The sequence below is a fragment of the Haliotis asinina genome, chromosome 11 (assembly GCF_037392515.1).
Source record: "Haliotis asinina isolate JCU_RB_2024 chromosome 11, JCU_Hal_asi_v2, whole genome shotgun sequence".
Lineage (NCBI taxonomy): Eukaryota > Metazoa > Mollusca > Gastropoda > Lepetellida > Haliotidae > Haliotis > Haliotis asinina.
The window spans coordinates 35,308,032-35,327,781 of NC_090290.1; the positions used below are offsets into that span (position 1 = coordinate 35,308,032).

The 19,750-nt window shown below is 45.0% G+C and overlaps 1 protein-coding gene across 1 annotated transcript; it reads left to right on the forward strand.

Moving 5' to 3' along the window:
• Positions 1-658: 658 nt before the first annotated feature.
• Positions 659-18,565, forward strand: LOC137255619 (uncharacterized). The gene is made up of 7 exons (XM_067793071.1): positions 659-1,184; positions 5,588-5,690; positions 12,042-12,437; positions 15,065-15,418; positions 15,862-16,107; positions 16,587-16,674; positions 17,143-18,565. The coding sequence occupies exons 2-7, from the start codon at positions 5,636-5,638 to the stop codon at positions 17,288-17,290; spliced, it is 1,287 nt and encodes a 428-aa protein (XP_067649172.1). The 5' UTR covers positions 659-1,184; positions 5,588-5,635; the 3' UTR covers positions 17,291-18,565.
• Positions 18,566-19,750: the final 1,185 nt, after the last annotated feature.

The following is a 19,750-nucleotide window of genomic DNA, read 5'->3' on the forward strand; positions in this document are numbered from 1 at the left end:
CTGCCAGAAATTTCTGCCCTGGAATAACAGGGCCCGATTTCAGAATCTTCAACATACATGCACAAGGTGCAACCTACGATGAAAACCTGGTTGCACTGACCACATTCCATTGAAATGTTGTGTGTTAAACATCAGATGTCGGTGCACATAAACATGTTTCCACATAAACTGAAAAGTAGTCCAAGGGAGACCAGAGATTCAGAGCCTGAACCTGAGGAAATCTAGACCTGCCTCATGTGTGTCAGTGAGTGAGTGAGGGAGGGAGGGAGGGAGTGAGCGCATGAGTGAGTGAGTGAGTGCGGTTTTACGTCCCTTTCACGTTTTCCTGCACTTTGGGGGACACCAGAAACGGGCTTTCTACCAAGGTGGTGATTCGAATCCACCTATTCGGCGTGACGAGCGAACGCTTTAACCACTATGCTACCCCACCGTCCATGTCGAAAATGACATTAAAGCCTATGTGTTTCAAGAATACAGTTATTAGTGTTGCAGTTAATAATGAATTGATTTTATCGTTTTATTGTAAGGACACACAAACTGCCTCCCAAACTGACTGTATTACCCAACCCCAAACCCCTTATGAAATATTCATTAACTCTTATCACAGATGAGATAACAAATGTAAACACTGTGACACTGTCATGAACCTTTAACCAGGAAGTAATGACACTTTTGCTTCTATGCCAGCTGGGGTTTAGTTGTATCATCAGGATGTTCAGGCGGAGGTGAGGTACGTTGTGACATAAAGACATTTGTCGACTGTGCCTTAAATTCAGTCACTGGCAAGAAGATTGGCGCGTCTAATATACTTGAGTCAGTTGCGCAAATTGTATGACCATGACAAGTCGGCAAAGCAAGCAGGGAACGGAGACTTCAGGACATTGGACAAAGCGAGTGTCGTTCTGGGATCATATGCTTGACAAAAAGGACGTTAAATCATGACCCTCCATGCTGATATGGGAACAGGTTAGCTACACGTCGACGACAGCCCTCTATTCCTCTTTCATTTCACCAGAGGGCTGCTTCTCCACCGTCCATATGTAGAAAGTTGTACGTGCCACCCGTATTTGGCTACCTGCCAAATCACGTGCGTTCATGCATGTGACGTGTCACACCTCCATATCACCATCCAACTATGTCGGACGTGCAACATGTTATAATGTTGCAGTCTTGCTAATTCACAGGTAAGCACCCTCTCTACATCTATTCTTCCTCCGTCTATGTCGTTGCTAGTATGCATATATCATTGTCACAGACCCGTGAAGGTCCCGGGGTAGAATAGGCCTTCAGCAAACCATGCTTGCCATAAAAGGTGAACGTGCTTGCCGTAAGAGGCGACTAACGGGATCGGGTGGCCAGGCTCGCTGACTTGGTTGACACATGTTCCCAATTGCGCAGATCGATGCTCATGTTGTTGATCACTGGATTGTCTGGTCCAGACTCGATTATTTGCAGAATATTGCTGGAATATCGGTGAGTGCAGCGTAAAACGAAACTCACTCACTCACTACTATTATCTTAGCATAGTAATAACATTTTGTTAAGTTAGCAATAAATCGCGGAAACGTATTATAAACTTTCTCTAGCGGATCAATGATTAACTTAAACACTAGCATCGCACGCAAGGTAGTGTGTGAATGATTAATCATTATGATTCTATATCCACAGTATACAAAATCATCAGTTTTATATTATTCTATCTGATTGCTAATGCGTGACGTCACATCAGTTGTAAATATCCTACGCGAAGCGCTCATGCGTGACATCATATATTTTTTTATCAATTATACAATTATAGCATGACTATTGCATTCCAAGCTTATACTTATATTTGTATTGATTATTGCCTATGTATTCATATTACATAAATTTTTCATATTCGACTTCCATGTCACCATCCGACTATATCGGACATGCAACATTTTATAATGTTGTAATCTTGCTAATTCGCCGTTCACAGGCAATAAACTGGTTCACATCTTAAGCGACGTTTTTCGTCTCATCATTTTCTGTCCTTGGGACATTTGAAGACCAAAACCCGTCACATACACTAGGGCATAATTCATGATACACTCCAGGGAATTATCAACATACGATGAATAACCGAGATGGTTTCCAAAACCTCGCACATTCGCTGCAGCGTTCCACATCACATCATGTCCTGTCAAACGAGCGAGCCATCAAAACTGTGAAACTATCCCTAAAGAAGACACATTGTATCGTATCTGCTGGGAAGGTTCTTAGATACCGAAGGTGTCATCATGCTTGAATATTTTTCTAAAGTCCAGACAATAGCTATGTATATTATTCTGTATGTTATCACGGGATGAGATCATAGGAAAACTGTGCTCTTCCATTTAGAGAAAACCATTGCCATGGTAACAAGCTTTGACTAGTTTGAAACGTCTCCGTCAGATTTGTGTCGCCAGAAAATGTTCTGTCTCTATACTCCACCGAAACAGATTTCTCGTGAAAAAAAACAGGCCAAGATTTCTCGAAACAAACTTAAGTTTGTGCTCAAATTTCAAAGGGAGTTTGACAGCTTTTAACAGCTGAATTTTTAACTGAACTACATTTAAAAATAAAAAAGGCCAAACAACTAAAGTACTAGTAATATATCCACCAAACTGAAATTGTCTCTTATGTTTGAATACAATATCGATTTCAAATCACTCTGGAAAATGCATCTCCCTGCCTTTCCTCAAAGTTTAGTGAAACCTTGTTTTAAGTCAAAACTTGGACTTTAGTTTGTCGAGAAATCGGCGTCGGGTCTCATAATTATGCGATGGAATTATTGAAACCAGAAGTCAGCGAACGGTAATATCCGCCACGAACAAAATAACCATTGTGAGCTGTTGAGAACCATTTGAAAAACCAAAAGAAGCACTAAGATCACATCAACATCGTTGACTGATGCAGAAATACTTCATTAGATAAAGTGTACGTATGTAGAATAACATCGGTGACAAAGGTGTGTCCACGTAGAAGAACGTCGTTGGCATCGGTGCACCCTCGTTGAAGACCATTGTTGGCAAAGATGTGTCCACTGTTACGGTTAAGAATTTACCGTGACAATAATTTAACAAATCCCATTGTAAACCAGCAAAATAGAACAAAGACAAGTTGTAAACGTTAAAATTCTATATTGTTATACGACGAGAGCAAGGTATACAATAGTTCATATGAATAAACTCGTATTCCAGCCAAGGCCTACACCGAGACGTCGAGCACACCTTGGTATAGTGCGAAGTCGTCTAGTTATATGCTAGACTAGGTATACAAAGTCACAAGTTAATATAACAATGCAGATTTTAAGTACAATTCAAGAGAGACAAAATCTAAGTCATTGGGTCACAAAAATACAATATATCGAACTCACGAAAGTCATGATGTGAGAGGGAACAGCTATGGCAAAATGTAAACACAGCGATCGGTGCGACAGCAGATAATGTAGATTCACGGGATTTTGATGATCAAAAGCGTGGCAGAGATCTAACGCCAGCAAATATGAATGAATTTCAGTGTGAGTGTCGCCCTCAACACGGCAACCAGCCTTTATATATGTTTACAAAGTCATTTCCCGAAAGTTCGGGCACAAACGAATATCGTCAACACTGTAGAATGGTCTTGAAACAGTAGCCCAGAAGTGAACCTCGTAAACTGGGAACAGATAAATTCCGGAATGCCAGAATGCTAAAAGTGTTGACCAGAGATTAAAACGAAATGTGACCCATAATATACTGAACATCATTGAAAACTCACCACCCCTAAAATTGTGGATTTCTAAGAGCAGAAGTGAGCAATCTATGTAAATTTTACATATTTGTGTAGACCAATGTTTGATAAAGAAAAGAAGCAAAAAACAATCAAGCAAAACAGTGAAGATTTAATGCAGCTGACAATGAAATAAAGATGGGGTCAAAATGAAAAGTCAGTAGCGTGTATGACCCCCGTTAGCAGCAACACAAGCTGTGCAACGTCTCCTCATTGAACGGATAAGTCTCTGAATAAAGTCCTGAGGCACTGCATTCCACTCTTGCTGCAAGGCATTGTCGAGTTCCCCAAGGTTGTTGATCTGCGGACGACGTGCGAGGCGTTTGCCGATGTAATCCCACAAGTGTTCGATGGGTGACAAATCTGGTGACAATGCAGGCCAATGAAGTAGAGGAATGTTGTTGTTAGCCAGATACTGTATCGAAACACGTGCAGTGTGGGCTCGTGCATTGTCATGTTGAAATGTGTGCAGATCTTGATGCTGGTGAAAGAAGGGAACGACGTTGTTCTGAAGAATGTTGTCACGGTAGTAAACGGCATTCACTCTGCCACGACAAACAATCAGAGCGGTTCTGTGGTGATAACTTATCCCTCCCCACACCATAATGCTGCCTCCACCCTACCGATCGGTTTGCACAACACAATCCTGATGATAACGTTCACCCCGTCGACGCCATACCCGTAGACGCCCGTCAGCATTTCGCAAGTGAAAACGCGACTCGTCGGAGAACACCACACCATGCCAACGTCGTAACAACCACACACGATGCTGTTCAGCCCATTGTCGGCGTTCACGGCGATGCCTGTCAGTCAGGATGGGTCCAACGTAAGGGCGTCGACAACGTAACCCTGCCGCACGGAGACGGCGTCGGACGGTGGAAGCGCTGATCAAACCACGTCGACCCTGGACAGCGTTGGCGGTTCTGGCAGCGGGCAAGGTTCGATCCCGAATATGGCGCCGTACAATGTCTCGATCTTGACGAGGGGTGGTAACACGTGCCTGACCTGGGCGTTGCCGGTCCCTGCTGGTTCCTGTTTGTTGGTATCTGTTAGCAAGCCTCAGAATGGTCGAATGATGACACCCAAATCGTCGTGCAATGTTTCTGCTTGAAGCGCCGACCTGCAACATACCCAAGGCCTGTTCTCGTTCCTCTGGTGACAATCTTGGCATGGCGAAAAAACTTTACTTACGAAAGTACTGCGAAATTGAGAACGGTTTTGTGCCGAAGGTCATTTATACCCCTGAACAGCATGCTTTCTGCATGCAATTTGTGCCCTTCGTGTGTGATGTGCATGAATTTTGTTGTTTTCATGTGATGTGTTCGATGATGTGTTCGAACGATCCGTTTTTTACTGTAGAGCGTTATTTACGATCTAGTGTGTTATTATCAAAATTCCCACCATTAATTTTCCATTTCCAAAAGATTCTATTGCCTTATTTCAAAATTTACAGGTGGTGCGTTTTCAATGATGTTCAGTATATTTACTATTCAAAACACTAAACATTGTGACCCAATAATAATTATTACTGAATTAATAACAAAATATACGGAAAATACACACTCGTAACACCACGTAGAAGAACAGGTTCATCCATCCACGTTGAAGACCATTGTTGGCAAAGGTGCATCCACGTTGAAGACCATTGTTGGCAAAGGTGCATCCACGTAGAAGAACATCGTTTGCAAAGGTTATGCTTACACCATGATTATGTTTTGTTGAAAATAACATATGTTTTTGCCATATGTACTTAAGCAGTTTTGTATGGAGGAACTGTATGATTATTAACATATTCTTTTTTACCATGCTTTAGTCCCTCAGACGGAACACCTTCAGGTTGATAGGCCTTGTCTGCAGCAGGATGTGGACAATGCGATCAGGATACCTCTTTCTGCTGACATGGATTTTACTTCAAGGTATAGAAGTATCGAACTTCCCTTTTCGTGTGGATTAAAATGTCAAAATTACAGGATAATTACCACAGTTACGTTGCACAGACGGTTAACATATTCGGGTGATGTTTAGTTGAAATACCCTTTATTAAATTTATTTTATTACTAGGTATGGCTAAAACACCAAGAGGACACCAATCGGAATCTGCCCAATGCCAGTTTCTGGGATAAACAATGATTTTTGGGTTGACTTTTTAAGTTGTAATAGTACAAAGAAATTGCACGTGAATAACACAGATTCCGAATTACACCTTCTGTCCTCTACAAATGAAAGTTTAATTTTCAACGCTGTACATATTGCAGAAATCTGCTGCTCATATATCTGTAGTGCTACCGGTGGAACCTTTTTAAAACCGGTGAAACGTTTTCAAGGTGTTTAGGCCACTTCCTACAAGGTTTATAATTGTAATACTTTCGGTGGATACCTCAACAGGGATACATAGCTAAAGCTTTTGTTCATATAGCATGGTTAGATGTGGTCTGCTCTAACAATCTTATGTATTTGATTGGATTTATTCCGTCAAATGCACCAGTTATCTGATGATATCAGTCTGTTAGAGGTAATGCCAGTATTAATGTAAACAATATATATATATATATATTACATACTTATCAGGTAAGAAAGCCAACAATGCCCACGTGAGTAGCGCTTACTCAATTTCTCTCATAACACAGTCTACAAAAAAGTAGAGACGCGAGGTCAACATACGGGCGGTAGGTCACCCAGGTCACGAGATGACCTGGACACGTCATTCCCTTACTAGAGACGAGCGAGTCAAGACGTGTTGCTTGGCCGCTCTACTGGATTCTAGTTAAGTGTGTGCTTTGTTTATTGCATTTTTCTATATGTCTCTCTCTCTCTACTATCATCATTCTAGTCGCTTTTAGGTGTTTTTCGTTATCTGCGACTAGCTGATTTTTTCTTTCTTGCCAGCAGTTTGTGGGTCGTCGGCCGTCGTCCCACTTGCACGTGCTTCACGGGTGTCCCGATTGTGTCTCGGTTCACGCTTGTGTGGCTCGTGCACTCGGACCCTTGTCGGGCTTCCGCGTTACTCGCTGGCGGATAGGCGGATTGGCGGATAGGCGAACCCTTCGCCCAAGCGGACCTTTTGTTAGGGGTTCCTTAACTATCGTTCACCTGCGCCTTTGTGTGCAGTAGCGGAGGTCAGACGGACCCTCCGCCTAGGCGGACCCTTCGCTAGGAGATTCTTCTGTCGTTCCCCTCAACCCCTGTGTGGTGTAGAGGAGCATTGGCGGACCTTTCTCCTTGACGGAGAGGCGGAGGACAGGCGAACCTTCCGCCTGGTCGGACCATTCGCTTGTGACGTGCCTATCCTCCTCGGATAGGAGTTTACTCTGCCGTCACCCCTCGGCAGCGTACCCTGTCGTGCGTTCCACCATGGTATTCGCCTCCTTCTGCACTCAGTGCGGCACTAGGAAGTCGGCTAAGTGGGATCCTCACACATTGTGTAGGCTTTGCAAGAGTCCCTGCGCTGCGGATAACACTTGTGCAGAGTGTGAGGTCCTCTCTGAGCGGGACTTTCGTCAGTACCTGGCAGTACTTAGGAAGAGCGAGAGGGAGTCTCATCGGAAGAAGGCAGCGCCTTCCGCAGGTTCGCCAGTGTCTTCGGCGTCATCTAGACGATCGGTGCCTCGCTCTCCCATCCGCCCTCCTTCTCCCTCCGCATCAGAGGAGTTAGTTATTCACGAGGAGGCGGAGGAGTTCGACTCTCAGTCAGGAATGGAGTCGGACCCCATCAGGACTATGCCAGAGGGGAGCGCTACTCGCTCCCGTTCCGTCTCTCCCTCTCGGCCCCTCCTGAGGGAGGACGTAGCCGTATCACCGGAGGGGAGGAAGGAGAAGAAGAGAAGGAAGGAGAAAGAAGTCTCGTAACAGGGAGCAGGTTCGCTCAGAGAGGCTTCTCCTTTCCGTTAAAGGGTTAGTGGAGTCCATCCTTGATCAACGCCTTGGTCCGCCCACATCGGCTCGTTCCGCGGAACCCTCCTCTCCGCTCCGCCTCCGGAGGCGGACGCCCGTTCACTCCCCGAGACGCTCTCCTTCTCCCAGGTCCTCCCCCTCTAGGGAGTTCATTAACACAAGAGACCCTCCACTTATTCCTATCCTCCCGGAGGAGGTGGGGGATGACAGCGACCCTGTCCTTCCAGAGCCTAACCCTCCAGTCTCTGACTCTGCGTCTAGACTGGAGGCAATTGCGGAATACACCGGTGTGGTGTTGGCGGAGGTGGACGATCAACCTTCTGCCGCTTCTAGGGCGAGAGGCGAGTCTTTCTGCCCTGAAGACTGTGTTCTCTCCCAGGCTTCCAGTGGCGAACTCGCCCATTCCTTTAGATCCTCCCTCCTTGGATCCCGATATCTCTCGTGTTGCTTCTGCTGGGGTACCCCACAAGGTGTCGGACAATCACCTTATCCATTTGGACAAGGAGGCCAGATCCATTGTGGGGCTGAGCAACTATGTTGCTCACGCCTGCCAAGCTATGGCCACTTTCGCCAAGGAGGCAGGGATGGAACAGGGTGAGGAACCTCTGTATAGGGCATTTGGAGCGGTAGCTGGTGGAGTGGCACAAGTCACCCTGTCGGCTGCTAGGATTTCAGCTGCCATTACCAACCTCAGACGGGAAGGTTTCCTGGGGCGCACTAATCTCCCTCCGGAGATTAGGGACTCCCTCCGTCACGCCTCAGTGTCGGCAGACACCTTGTTCGCGGGGGAAATCCCAGAAGCTCTCCGCACTCGCCATGAGATCCAGCAGCAGGACCTAACCAATCGGATCATGACGGGTGGCGGACCCTCAGCAGGCTCCACCCCCCGCAAGCGTCAGGGAGGTCCTCCAGCAGACCAATCCAATCCTAGGAAGCGGACAGGGAAGGTGGACTTTCGATTTCTTAGGTCGTGGCCGAGGACCCACGAACCAGTCCAACCAGCCCAGCCAGGCTAACCAGGGATTCCAAACCCCCAGCAAGGGCACTCCGCGGAAGCGGAACAAGGGCAAGTGGACGTCCAAGAAGAAGTGACTCTTGGTGCCCGCCAATCCTTCCGCCACCTATCATTCCTCCATTCGACGGACCCGTTTGCGGCCGCTTGAGCCTCTTTGTCCCAAACTGGCGTCAGCTAGGACTAGACCCATTCGTGTGTCGGATCCTGGAGCGTGGCTTCCGCATCCCGATCTCCTCTCCGCCCCCTCTAACCTGCTCTCCGGTGGAACGTCCGATGGACTCAGTCAGGTTCCAACTCACCTTAGAGCAGGTGGAGTCTCTAGTCTCCAAGGGGGCAGTTCAGGAAATCCCCCTCCAGGATCTGACTCCCGGGTTCTATTCCCCCGTTTTTGTCAGGCCCAAACGCAACTCGGGGAAATGGCGGCTGATTCACGACTTGAAGGAGTTCAACTCCTCCTACCTCGAACAGCCGCCATATTTTCGACTCTTGACTGTTCCATCAGCCATGCGGTTACTGGAGCCCTCGGACTACATGGTGTCCCTCGACCTCCAGGATGCGTACCTGCACATCCCCATTCACTTGGCGGATCGCAGGTACCTCCGTTTCGTCCTGGGGGGCAGGCACTTTCAGTGGAATGTCCTCCCGTTCGGGATTTCCTCTGCCCCATGGCTGTTCACTCGTGTGACCCAACCCATCGTCCAGTTCCTCCACGAACTCCAGGTCCAATTCCTTATGTACCTGGACGATGGGTTCGCTCACAACCCTTCGCCCTCCATTCTCGAGGCGCAACGGGACCTCGTCATCCACCTCCTTCGACGCCTAGGGTGGCTAGTGAACCTGGAGAAGTCGGACCTGGTACCAACCACCTCTCTCCAATACCTAGGTGCCATACTGGATACAGTAGCCTTCAAGGCTTTTGTACCCAAGGAGCGGATGACCAGGCTAGCGCCCCTGATGACTCGGGCACTATCAGAGCCCCTGTCCCTCAGGCAGTGGCAGCGGATATTGGGCCTCCTGACGTCAGCCCAGGACCTAACCATAAGGGGGAGGCTGATGCTCCGACCTCTTCAGGTGTTCCTCAACGAGCACGTCAGGGAGACCCACTGTCTTCACCCAATAAGTCTCCCACCTCACCGCAGACTGCTTCTGGTGGCTCCCATGTGGCCTGCCCGGCCCTGGTTCGTTCCCCTTCGCAGACTCTGTCTGCAGGATCCCGTTCAGATCCCTCACCGGAGGGACCTTCTCATAAGCAAGCCAAGCGGCCGTGTTCACAAAAACCCTCAGGTATTCGATCTGCACGTTTGGCTTGTATTCAAAGGGGACTCAGGAACAGTGGATACTCCAAGCGAGTAGCCTCGGCCTTGGCTTCCTCACAGAGGAAAACCACGCAGAAGCTCTACGACTTCCAGTGGGGTTCCTTTTCCTCCTTCTGTGAAGACAACGGCGTGGAGGCCGGTTCTGCCACTCTTCCCCAGATAGCTGATTATCTGGTTCACTTGCGCAACGTTCGAGGGCTCAAGGCCTCCTCCATTAACACCAATCTGGCGGCCATCATGTCCGTTATAAGGAAGAGGTCGCCGGGACTGGACATTTCTGTATTGAGGGAGCTCATCAAGTCTTTCCGACAGGCGGAGGGTCGGCGCAAGCCGAGGGCTCCTGAGTGGGATCTGGCAGTGGTCCTTGACCACCTCAAGTCAGATTTTTATGAGCCTCTGGAAGAGGCTCCCCTCCTCCGCGTCACGGTGAAGACCACCTTTCTAGTGGCCATGGCCTCGGCGGCCCGAATATCGGAGCTTCACGCTCTTCAGGCGGATCTCCTGAGATTTGAGGCCACGGATGGAGGATCTGCGTCCTTGGGAATCGCCCCCGACTTCGTTTGCAAGAACCAACAGGCAGACGAACTGGGACGTACCTTCCACATCCCTTCCTTAGGGCCGTTGGTAGACCCGACGGAGGAGGGAGCACTCTCTCTCTGCCCTGTCAGGGCTCTCCGAGTGTATACCGACCGTACCCGCTCCCTTAGGCAGGGGCGGCGGAGGCTCTTCCTCCCTCACTCCCAGAGGAGCAAAAGGGAGATTGATCGGAGAGCTCTTGGGGTATACCTTCGGTCGGCCATCATAGAGGCCTACAAAGGCCAGGACAGACCTCTTCCGACTCGAACCAACCCACACGAGATCAGGGCCGTCTCGGCCACCATGGCTTATCACTGCAACATTGCGGTGGCGGACATCATGGCGGGCTGCTTCTGGAAGTCTGGCTTGGTGTTCGCCAACCACTATTTACGAACCCTCTCCAACGAGGATCTGGCGGGCATTTCAAGGCTAGGACCCCAGGTCTTTGCCCAGCAAAGAACGGGGGGTCCTTACCCTTTAATTCGGCGCGGGGCTGCTCCTCTTTAGGTGGCCTACACTCCCCCGCCTCTCGTATGGTGCCAAGCTGGGGACCTCAGCTACACACCCTTTTTGCCTCAAATAAACTTTTCTGTTGCTTCTCTCCACTCCTTCAGTGTTGAGTTGTCTTTTCTCATGTTGGGTTTCCCTTCCGGGGTTGTCGGCCGATCCCTCCTCCTTATCGGGGATGTCCGGACAGCGGTTGGTGTCCTACCCGCCCTCTAGTGCGGAGGCGGATGCCGGTGGATCGCTCTCCTCAGGGTTTCTTGGTTCCTCTTTACGTAGAGACGCACGGGCGAGGTCTCGCGTCCACGCTCTCAGCCCTCCGCCTCTGTGCCATTCTGGGCATTGTTGGCTTTCTTACCTGATAAGTATGTAAAAAATATAACATTTTTGATTAAATGTCATTTTTTATAATTACCTGGTAGAAAGCCAACAGTCGGGAGTTTCCGCCCAGCCTCCCCTCCTGAGGGTTTTGTTGTCTGCCTCGCTGGGTAAGGGAATGACGTGTCCAGGTCATCTCGTGACCTGGGTGACCTACCGCCCGTATGTTGACCTCGCGTCTCTACTTTTTTTGTAGACTGTGTTATGAGAGAAATTGAGTAAGCGCTACTCACGTGGGCATTGTTGGCTTTCCACCAGGTAAGTATAAAAAATGACATTTAATCAAAAATGTTATATATATATATATATATATTGGCTTATTTTGTGCGATTTCTTAATTCAGATCTACTGAAAACAAGCTTCGGAATGCTATAGTCAACAATAACGAATTAATACAATGTCATGAATGATTGTGACAAAGTGCGTGTTAAATAAAAGACCACATCCCAAGTATTATGTACGAGATTTGCGCTCTTATTAAGTGGGATAAACATTGTTGTCACAGGAATGTAGGTACCATATCTGCTGAGATTAGTTAGTTCATGAGGTTTGGTTGTTTCTAGCATCAGTGACATTTGCATCTACAGTTCCAAGTACATTTGTCTGTGGCCTGAGAAACGTGACTGCCTGTCACAGCTTCCGGTTGGTCGTCGATCCCCCGTGTGCCGCCACAGAGATGCTTCTCCCCACCATGTTTACACTCGGGTGGTCCTCTGACGCCACATGTGTGACGGAAATAGCTCAGGACAGTTTAAGACAGAAGGGACCAGATGAACTCAGACGTTGTTGTCAGCAGCGTGAGAATGATACCGTGACTGAGTACTGTCTTCCTGCCAACTATTATCAACTGACAGATCACGTCTACCTGGACTTTGTGAACAACTGCACTGCCTCGACAACATGTCAACTGCCTTCACCTGGTGGGAGGGTGCAGCATACACATAAAGAAGACTACGTGACCTTCACCTTTGAATGTGTACACAGTGAGTAGTGTCTCAGGTGTTTAAATTACTTATGAATTCCTTATCACAGTAAGGAAATAGCTAACGTTTTGCTTGGCAACTGATTTAACAACTACACAGATATAATGATGTGAAGAAATGTCCGTGCATAATACAGTTACGCTGAGTAAAGTCTACGATACCTGCTATCATCCGTCGTGTCCTTTATATGACAAGAGAATTGCTGAAACGTTGAAGAATCACACAGCAACATAGCCATCGTTATCCAACGCATGTAAACCTGTTTTGGTAATATCCGTACCGTCCATGGATTTCAATAAAGTAAAACATGTTTGTGATCTAGATTGTCTTTGTACTCCTTGGGACAGAGGTTTTTCTCAACTCACCGGATGCCGTTTGTTTTAGAAAGGTGGTAAGCGTTTATGGCATGCATCGAACTAAACTAGTGCTCAGAAGAAAGTATGCAATTGTGTTTGAAAAGAACGAACAGCGTATAGTATGACCAGAAATAATTAAGAATGTAAGGAATACGTTTAATTTGATTCCTAGTGTAAACAGCCTCGACCAGTTATCAAGTACTTGGTTTCAATGAAGAGAGACAACTCCGCTCGGAATCGACACACTTTGACACCCACCGCTTTGATACAAACCGGTCGCAGTTGATAACAAAGTACTTTAACAAGGACATCAGATCAGCTGAAGAGATTTCAAGTAGAATAAGCATCCCGTTGTGCACCTTGTATCGTATTTTGAAAAAAATGTTGCAAATGAAGCGAGGCGCAGGTAGGCCCAGAAAATGAACTGTCGGTGACAGGAAGCGGGTTGTATTCTTGTTTCTAAAAACAAACGAACGAAAAACTTAAGGCTGGATATGATTGATGGAGGAATTATGGCTGTCTGTAAGGAGTCAATTAAATCTGAGCTGCATGCAATGTTTTGGAAGAAAAGTCCATGAATTCCATCCCCGATCATGAAACCTGAACAAAAGGAGCGAAGGTTGAACTGGTCCTTACAGCATAGACATTTTAACTGGGACAGTGTGATTTTCTCAGATGAAAGTTCTGTGTGTCTGTTTCCTAAATATATTGAAGGTCTGGACCAAACAAACTGAAAAACCTTGGTATCAGCGTCCAAAGTACAGGCCGGAATTTAACGTGAGGGGTGGCATATCTTAGCATCCCAGTGTGTATTTGAAGGGAATGTGAACGGTGAGCGGTACACACATATTCTCGAGGAACATTCACTTCTATCTCAATCTCTGGATTTTCAAGCAGCACAACGACCCAAAACATCGTTTACAGCATTCAGAAACCTGCTTTTGGTCCCAAAATAAGACATTATTAGATTGGCCAAGCTGTAGCCCTGACCTATATACCAAATGCTTGGGGACTTAATGAAGGAAAGTGTCAATAAGAAAAATCTGACAAATATTGCTGAAATGACAGAAGAGGTGATCTGATATTGAACCACGACTTTCTAACTTCCTTAATCAGTAGTATGTCCACCGCACTGAAACCTGCTTTGCAGCCCACAGTAACTTGACAAAATACTAACCGTTCACCTGTCTTTGAATCTGGAGGTAGGCTCTGTTAACATTCACATTTAATACTTGAGTAATGAGTAAAAAAACACAAATAGAATCTTCATATTCCCAATAAGTTCTGGTCACACTACATCAAAATGAACACCTTTATAATTTCAATAGAGTTTTCAGTTGTACAGCAAATGTTGACATTCGAAGTCAACAGTCACGCATCTGCCATCGTCGAGCTCGCCTGGCTCACGTTAGTCGACAACGTCGGTTTTGAAGAGTCAGGTACACTCCGTTATAGGGTCGACGTGCTCGAATGCCATGATTGTCTGACTTCCAGCTGATTATTTCGGATTTTCAGGCTATTAACTTCTTTCGTCTTTTGTTCCCGGAACGCGTACGTGTGACATGGTTCAGTATGGTTTTATCACTTCATTTTAAATTTTGTGAATTTTTATTATATTTGGCGGTGTATAGATTCGTTGGAGCACTAGTTTATGATGACATGAATTTAATAAAACACTAATTAAATCTCACTCTCAGCGCAGCAAGAATTGTCACTAGATGTTCCATACTAAAGTCACTCCATTGGCTTCCCAATCGAGAGAGAATACAATGCGATACATTGTCTCTTGTATATTCAGCACTAAACAGTTCATTGCCCTTCTACACGCAAGATATTATAACACCCTACACTCCAGCGCGATCTCCCAGATCTCAAGACAAAAGTCTTCTCCATGTCCCAAAATACAAGTTGCAAACTTTTGGCAGCACATCTTTCAGTGTATGCGCAGCTTCCATGTGGAACTCACTACCTCTTGATTTCAAGTCATATCCTTCCATCTCCACCTTCTTCTTGTATATACTGTACATATTTGCTGTTGATCAAAGAGGTGTGGAGTTACTACTGAGCTCTACAAATGTCCATATATATAATATATAGCGATGATATGAACAAAACTGTACAACTTTCATGACTTTCGTACACACACACACACACACACGCACACACACACACACACACCACCACACACACACATATATAATTTATGACGCTGAGCTGAAAACTGTACAACTTTCATGACTTGGTCTTTCTGTCTTGCTTCTTTCTTATCAGAGGACACAGTGCTACACATCCAGCAGGACTCTACATACACAGGACAGGAGGTGTATCTGTTCAACGGCGAACATGACGGGATGGCTAAAGCTAGCTGTATAGCATACTCTCATGAGTGTGACTCCCACGTCATTATACAACTTGCTGCAGCACGAGTTGTGTCCTCTGCCTGTTTTATGGACTTCACTGATGGACATGTGTCCATCAACAAGGTGGACTGTAAGACTCCACCTGCATCTAGGAGCTGTTCCAGTACCATGTTTGAGAGCAAGTCCAACTACGTTGACATGTCAATATTCATGACAGTAGACCCTGGACGTCAAGGAAAAGAATTTCTGTGGATGCGAGCGAAAAGTAAACATAAGATGAACACTATCATTGATAATTGAGAGTCTATTAATGTTATGTTAAATTTAAATGACCCCAAACGGAGATTGTTCCGTACTTAATCAATCCACCAGAATCGTTTTGACTCATATTTATATAATTATGATTTATTAAACGCGATTTAAGTCCTCTGCTAATTTATCAACGAAAGCCCGCGAGCTTGTTCATTGCAATATATAATACGTTCCTGACGAAGACTCTTATGATAAAGAAATGGGCATAACGAACTATTTGTTGGCCCGGCCTACTTATTACATTTGTCGAACTACTTGCGAGGAACCATAGTTATTCAAAATTAGTCGTGTCTAGCTTACTTTATCCTTGTCAAAAACTCTTATTATATATATTACTGTGAAGAATGATTTAAGGTATACTCTGGTTGTCACTGACACAAGATAATTAATTTGTAGCTGATACAGGTAAGAATGTCACCGTCGTGTGTGGAGCCAACATTTCTCTAGATGTGTCACTGAACTGCCTCACGTCTACATCAAGTGCTGCTACCACCGCTACTACTACTACTACTACTACTACTACTACTACTACTACTACTACATCCCCTACTACTACTACTACTATTACTACTGTTACTACTCCGACAACTACTGTTGTTACTGCTACTGCTGCTGCTTCTGCCAAAGCTACTAAACAAGCAGGTACTACTCGCTTTATTGATACTACTCCTACTACTATTGCTACTTCTACTAGTACTGCAGATTCAACTTATGCTACTCCTACAATCGCCGTATTTGCTGGTATATCTGCATACAAGAAAATCCGGAAAACATCGTCAGCTCGTACCCCTCAAAACCTACAGCCTTCTGAAACGACATCAGCAGAGACAATGGCTTCGCGTTTCTACATTTCAAACTTTCATCCAACGCAACCAAATAGATTCGCAAGGCCAACATCTTTAACAAGTGGTATTGATACAGACATTTAACCTTATAAACCGATTGTGCTGCCATAAACATATAAGTAAGTCGTCTTCACTTATTAAAATGAAACGCAGCATAAACAAGCCATTCTGAAGGAAATATTGTCATGTTTATCATGTTTTTACTCTAAGAATTGTGTCTACAGATTTGCAGATATTTGTTTGGTAACAACGGCTTCTATTAATTTCCTTGTACAGGTGAGTCATTCATCACCTTGCCCATAACACTGGGTGTGTCCGCTGCTGTTCTGTTGGTTGGCATTGTTTTGGGGTGGATAATGACCAGGTATGTTTACTATTTAGAATGACACTAAACATGTATGTAACACAAAATAAGTAGACATGTTTCTCTTGTGGGAAGAAAAATGTTCAGTCGTGTTTTTTGCTTAATACGATCAATATGTCGTAACAAGTCATTTGCTAGAGATGTCTGAAGTATCTGCGTTAAGTAATACATCGCTTTTGGTAATATCCCAATGGTGCCACGGCAAGGGCCCTAGAGACTCGAGCTCTCTGCACAGATTATTTTGAAGTTACTCTTCTCTGTATCCACTGGGTTACCCCAACACCCATCATTGAGGAAAGACAAACAAAGACAAAGACAAAGTTTATGATTTCTATAAAGAATATAACCTTTGTTTCTGTAGAGCAAGGGCTTTAACTATTAAGCTACCTCGCCACCCTACAAAAATTACTGTGAAATCTATGTATCATTGTGTCTCTGTATTCCAGTGGTGGAAATCTCTGTTTACAGATGTTACTACCAACGGAAGACCTCGAAGAATGGTGGAGATGGTTACGAAACAACCTCAAACCTGAATGAAGAACACACGTACAGTACAGCACATCCTACCAGCACAGCGACACATACGAACGCCTCTTATGATTATTACAATCAATAACAAAATAGCGCGAGAATAAAGATGTACATATGCCCCCTCTTTTTGCAAACGTTTTGGGGACTTTTTTTGGGGGACTTTAGAATCGTTTAGTGGCGGATATGTGTTGTGAATTTTTATGAGACATTGATATTGTGAGTGAGTGAGTGAGTTCATTGATATTATGGGTGACTAAGGCGTTACGTCACTTTGTCATGAAATTTCGAAAAACATATAATTGAAATAAAGAACAAAAAATACTGCAAGAACGAGAAAATGATAATGTATGACAAAAAATTGGCATTTGGTATTTTCCGCTGATGTTTACACTAGGGCTGGGGCGGGTCCAAATTTTTTACCCGAGTACCCTACACCCTATTACCCTACCCGGACACCCGTTGCTTAAGTTCCTTACATGAAATGGCAAGAAAATGGCAATATATTCTTCAACTCGGAGGTATATATTTCGAGATTTCAATACCTTTATCATGTATCATATTCAACAGAAGTGGCCGTAAATTATGTCTAAATCTTCAAAGACAATACAACCTCTTTATCATGAAAGAAAAAATAACATAGTACAATGTTTGATCTATTAGTCACATGATCATTACGGGTCCGGGTATTGAGACGGGTATCCGAGTCCAACTCATCATCCACCCGCCCCGGGTATCCGAACTACCCGTCCCAGCCCCAGTTTACAGATTTCTGCAATAACTATTTTTATGGATCCAGTCTGCTGTGTTCACTGTTACAGTTCTTCAAGTGTGATTGTACACTGTGACTGAATTTCAGATAATTCTAGATAAATAAGTTAAATATTCCTGCATTGTGAATGTTGTCCAAATACTCTCTTTAAACACAGATTTTAGATGATCAAATTGCTTAGAGTCTCTTGCTTTGGACAAACCTAAATATATACTCTTCTAAAAAAAATAAGAAAAGAATGAAAAAAAAAAGAAAAAAAAAAACATGCCTAGACCATATTTAGAATAATTTACTGCATAAGTTTGCAAATTGTGTACAGTGGAAGCTGTCTAACTCGGTATCTGTCCAATCCAGCAAGTTGTTAAGACAGGCATAATATCTCAGTCCCATGCGTGACTTGTACATTTATCACGAGCGCCACAATCTATAACATTGTCTAAACTGGTTTATTCTTCAGCCCCGATGAGTGCCGGTTTAGACAGCTTCCATCGTTATTCCAAGATATAGTGTTGCAATTATTTCATGTAATTTCGGTGGCAAAACGTCACACGTGTATAGACAAAGGGTTCGCCAATACAACAGCAGCCTTTATTGTTGTGTTTCTGTTTACTTGAGTCCACAAGATGGCTTCAAAATCTGTACTATGTATGGCAACCATTGGCGGCAGTGACTGCTTTATACCGTCTCGGTACAGACTGTATATATGTGTCATGTGTTCTTCGACACTTCCTGCAATGCGATGGCCAGTTGTGGCAGTTTGAGGCGTGCTTTGACGTCGATCGAGTTCACCGTAGTGTTCTATCGGGTTTAGATGTGGTGGAAGGTCATGGTAACGCACTGACTTTAAAACTGGCAAGGTAGAGGACCGTGACGCGTGCTGTTTTTTGAAGTAGCATTGTTATGTCCGACACCACCGCAAGCGCCGCTGGAAGTCTCTCAAAACAGGGGCGACAACTGGCCTTCTTGGTCAAATCCCCACTTCAAGGAATCTGTTAGTGACAGTTTGGTCGGAAATTCACTGTGTGCAGTCTCCTCTGTAGTAGCAAGACGATGACGCAAGTGAGTATCCCGGATGTTGCTGGGTCCTGGGCTAGGGTGGTATGTCTTAGACAGCCGTTTCTCGGGAAAATGAGCCAGCATCAAACGATGAGGCGCTATAGTGAACGTTGAAACTTCGGCAACAACAGACTGCGACCCCGCAACTTCATGACGGCCTAGTGTGATGTTGCGATTGACGGCATTCAGCCGAAAAAGCCGAAAACGAATGACAAAATTAAACACAACATTTCCATCCTTATAGTGATCGATAACACTCTACTCTTAAAGTTGACAAAATCCGAATTGGAAACAAACTCAATTGATTAAACGATACTGAAGATGAACTAGTTCTGATAAATAACAGATACTGACTTGAACAGATATGGGCGTGGCCAAGGTCCACGTGCAGCAACTAGGTCTTGGACTTTTTGGAAAAAAATAAAATTTTATCTCTCGTGGTTAGATGAATGTGAGGAGTTAGCATGCCAAAGATGTACAGTGTTTAGGAAATGTAGACAAAAACATACCAACGCTTTGAGGAATTCCGATGGAATAACTTGACTTGTCGCCGACATTGTCTCTCAGTTTGTGTCATTAATTTCGGCGGAAAGTAATAAAATACTATGATTACGTGACTATGACTTTTCCATATTTATTGGTGTTGTTTTAAATTATTATTCTCCGGCAAGTTCCAGTGCATATGCTGATGAACCTGTTTTCACTATTTTTGATGATGAT

Bases quoted from the DNA above. Each gene is read 5' to 3' on its own strand.
- LOC137255619 (XM_067793071.1), top strand. From the start codon at position 5,636: ATGTGGACAATGCGATCAGGATACCTCTTTCTGCTGACATGGATTTTA. The intron at 5,691-12,041 runs GTATAGAAGTAT...TTGCATCTACAG, and splicing joins GACATGGATTTTACTTCAAG to TTCCAAGTACATTTGTCTGT. The intron at 16,108-16,586 runs GTACTACTCGCT...TTCCTTGTACAG, and splicing joins CAAAGCTACTAAACAAGCAG to GTGAGTCATTCATCACCTTG.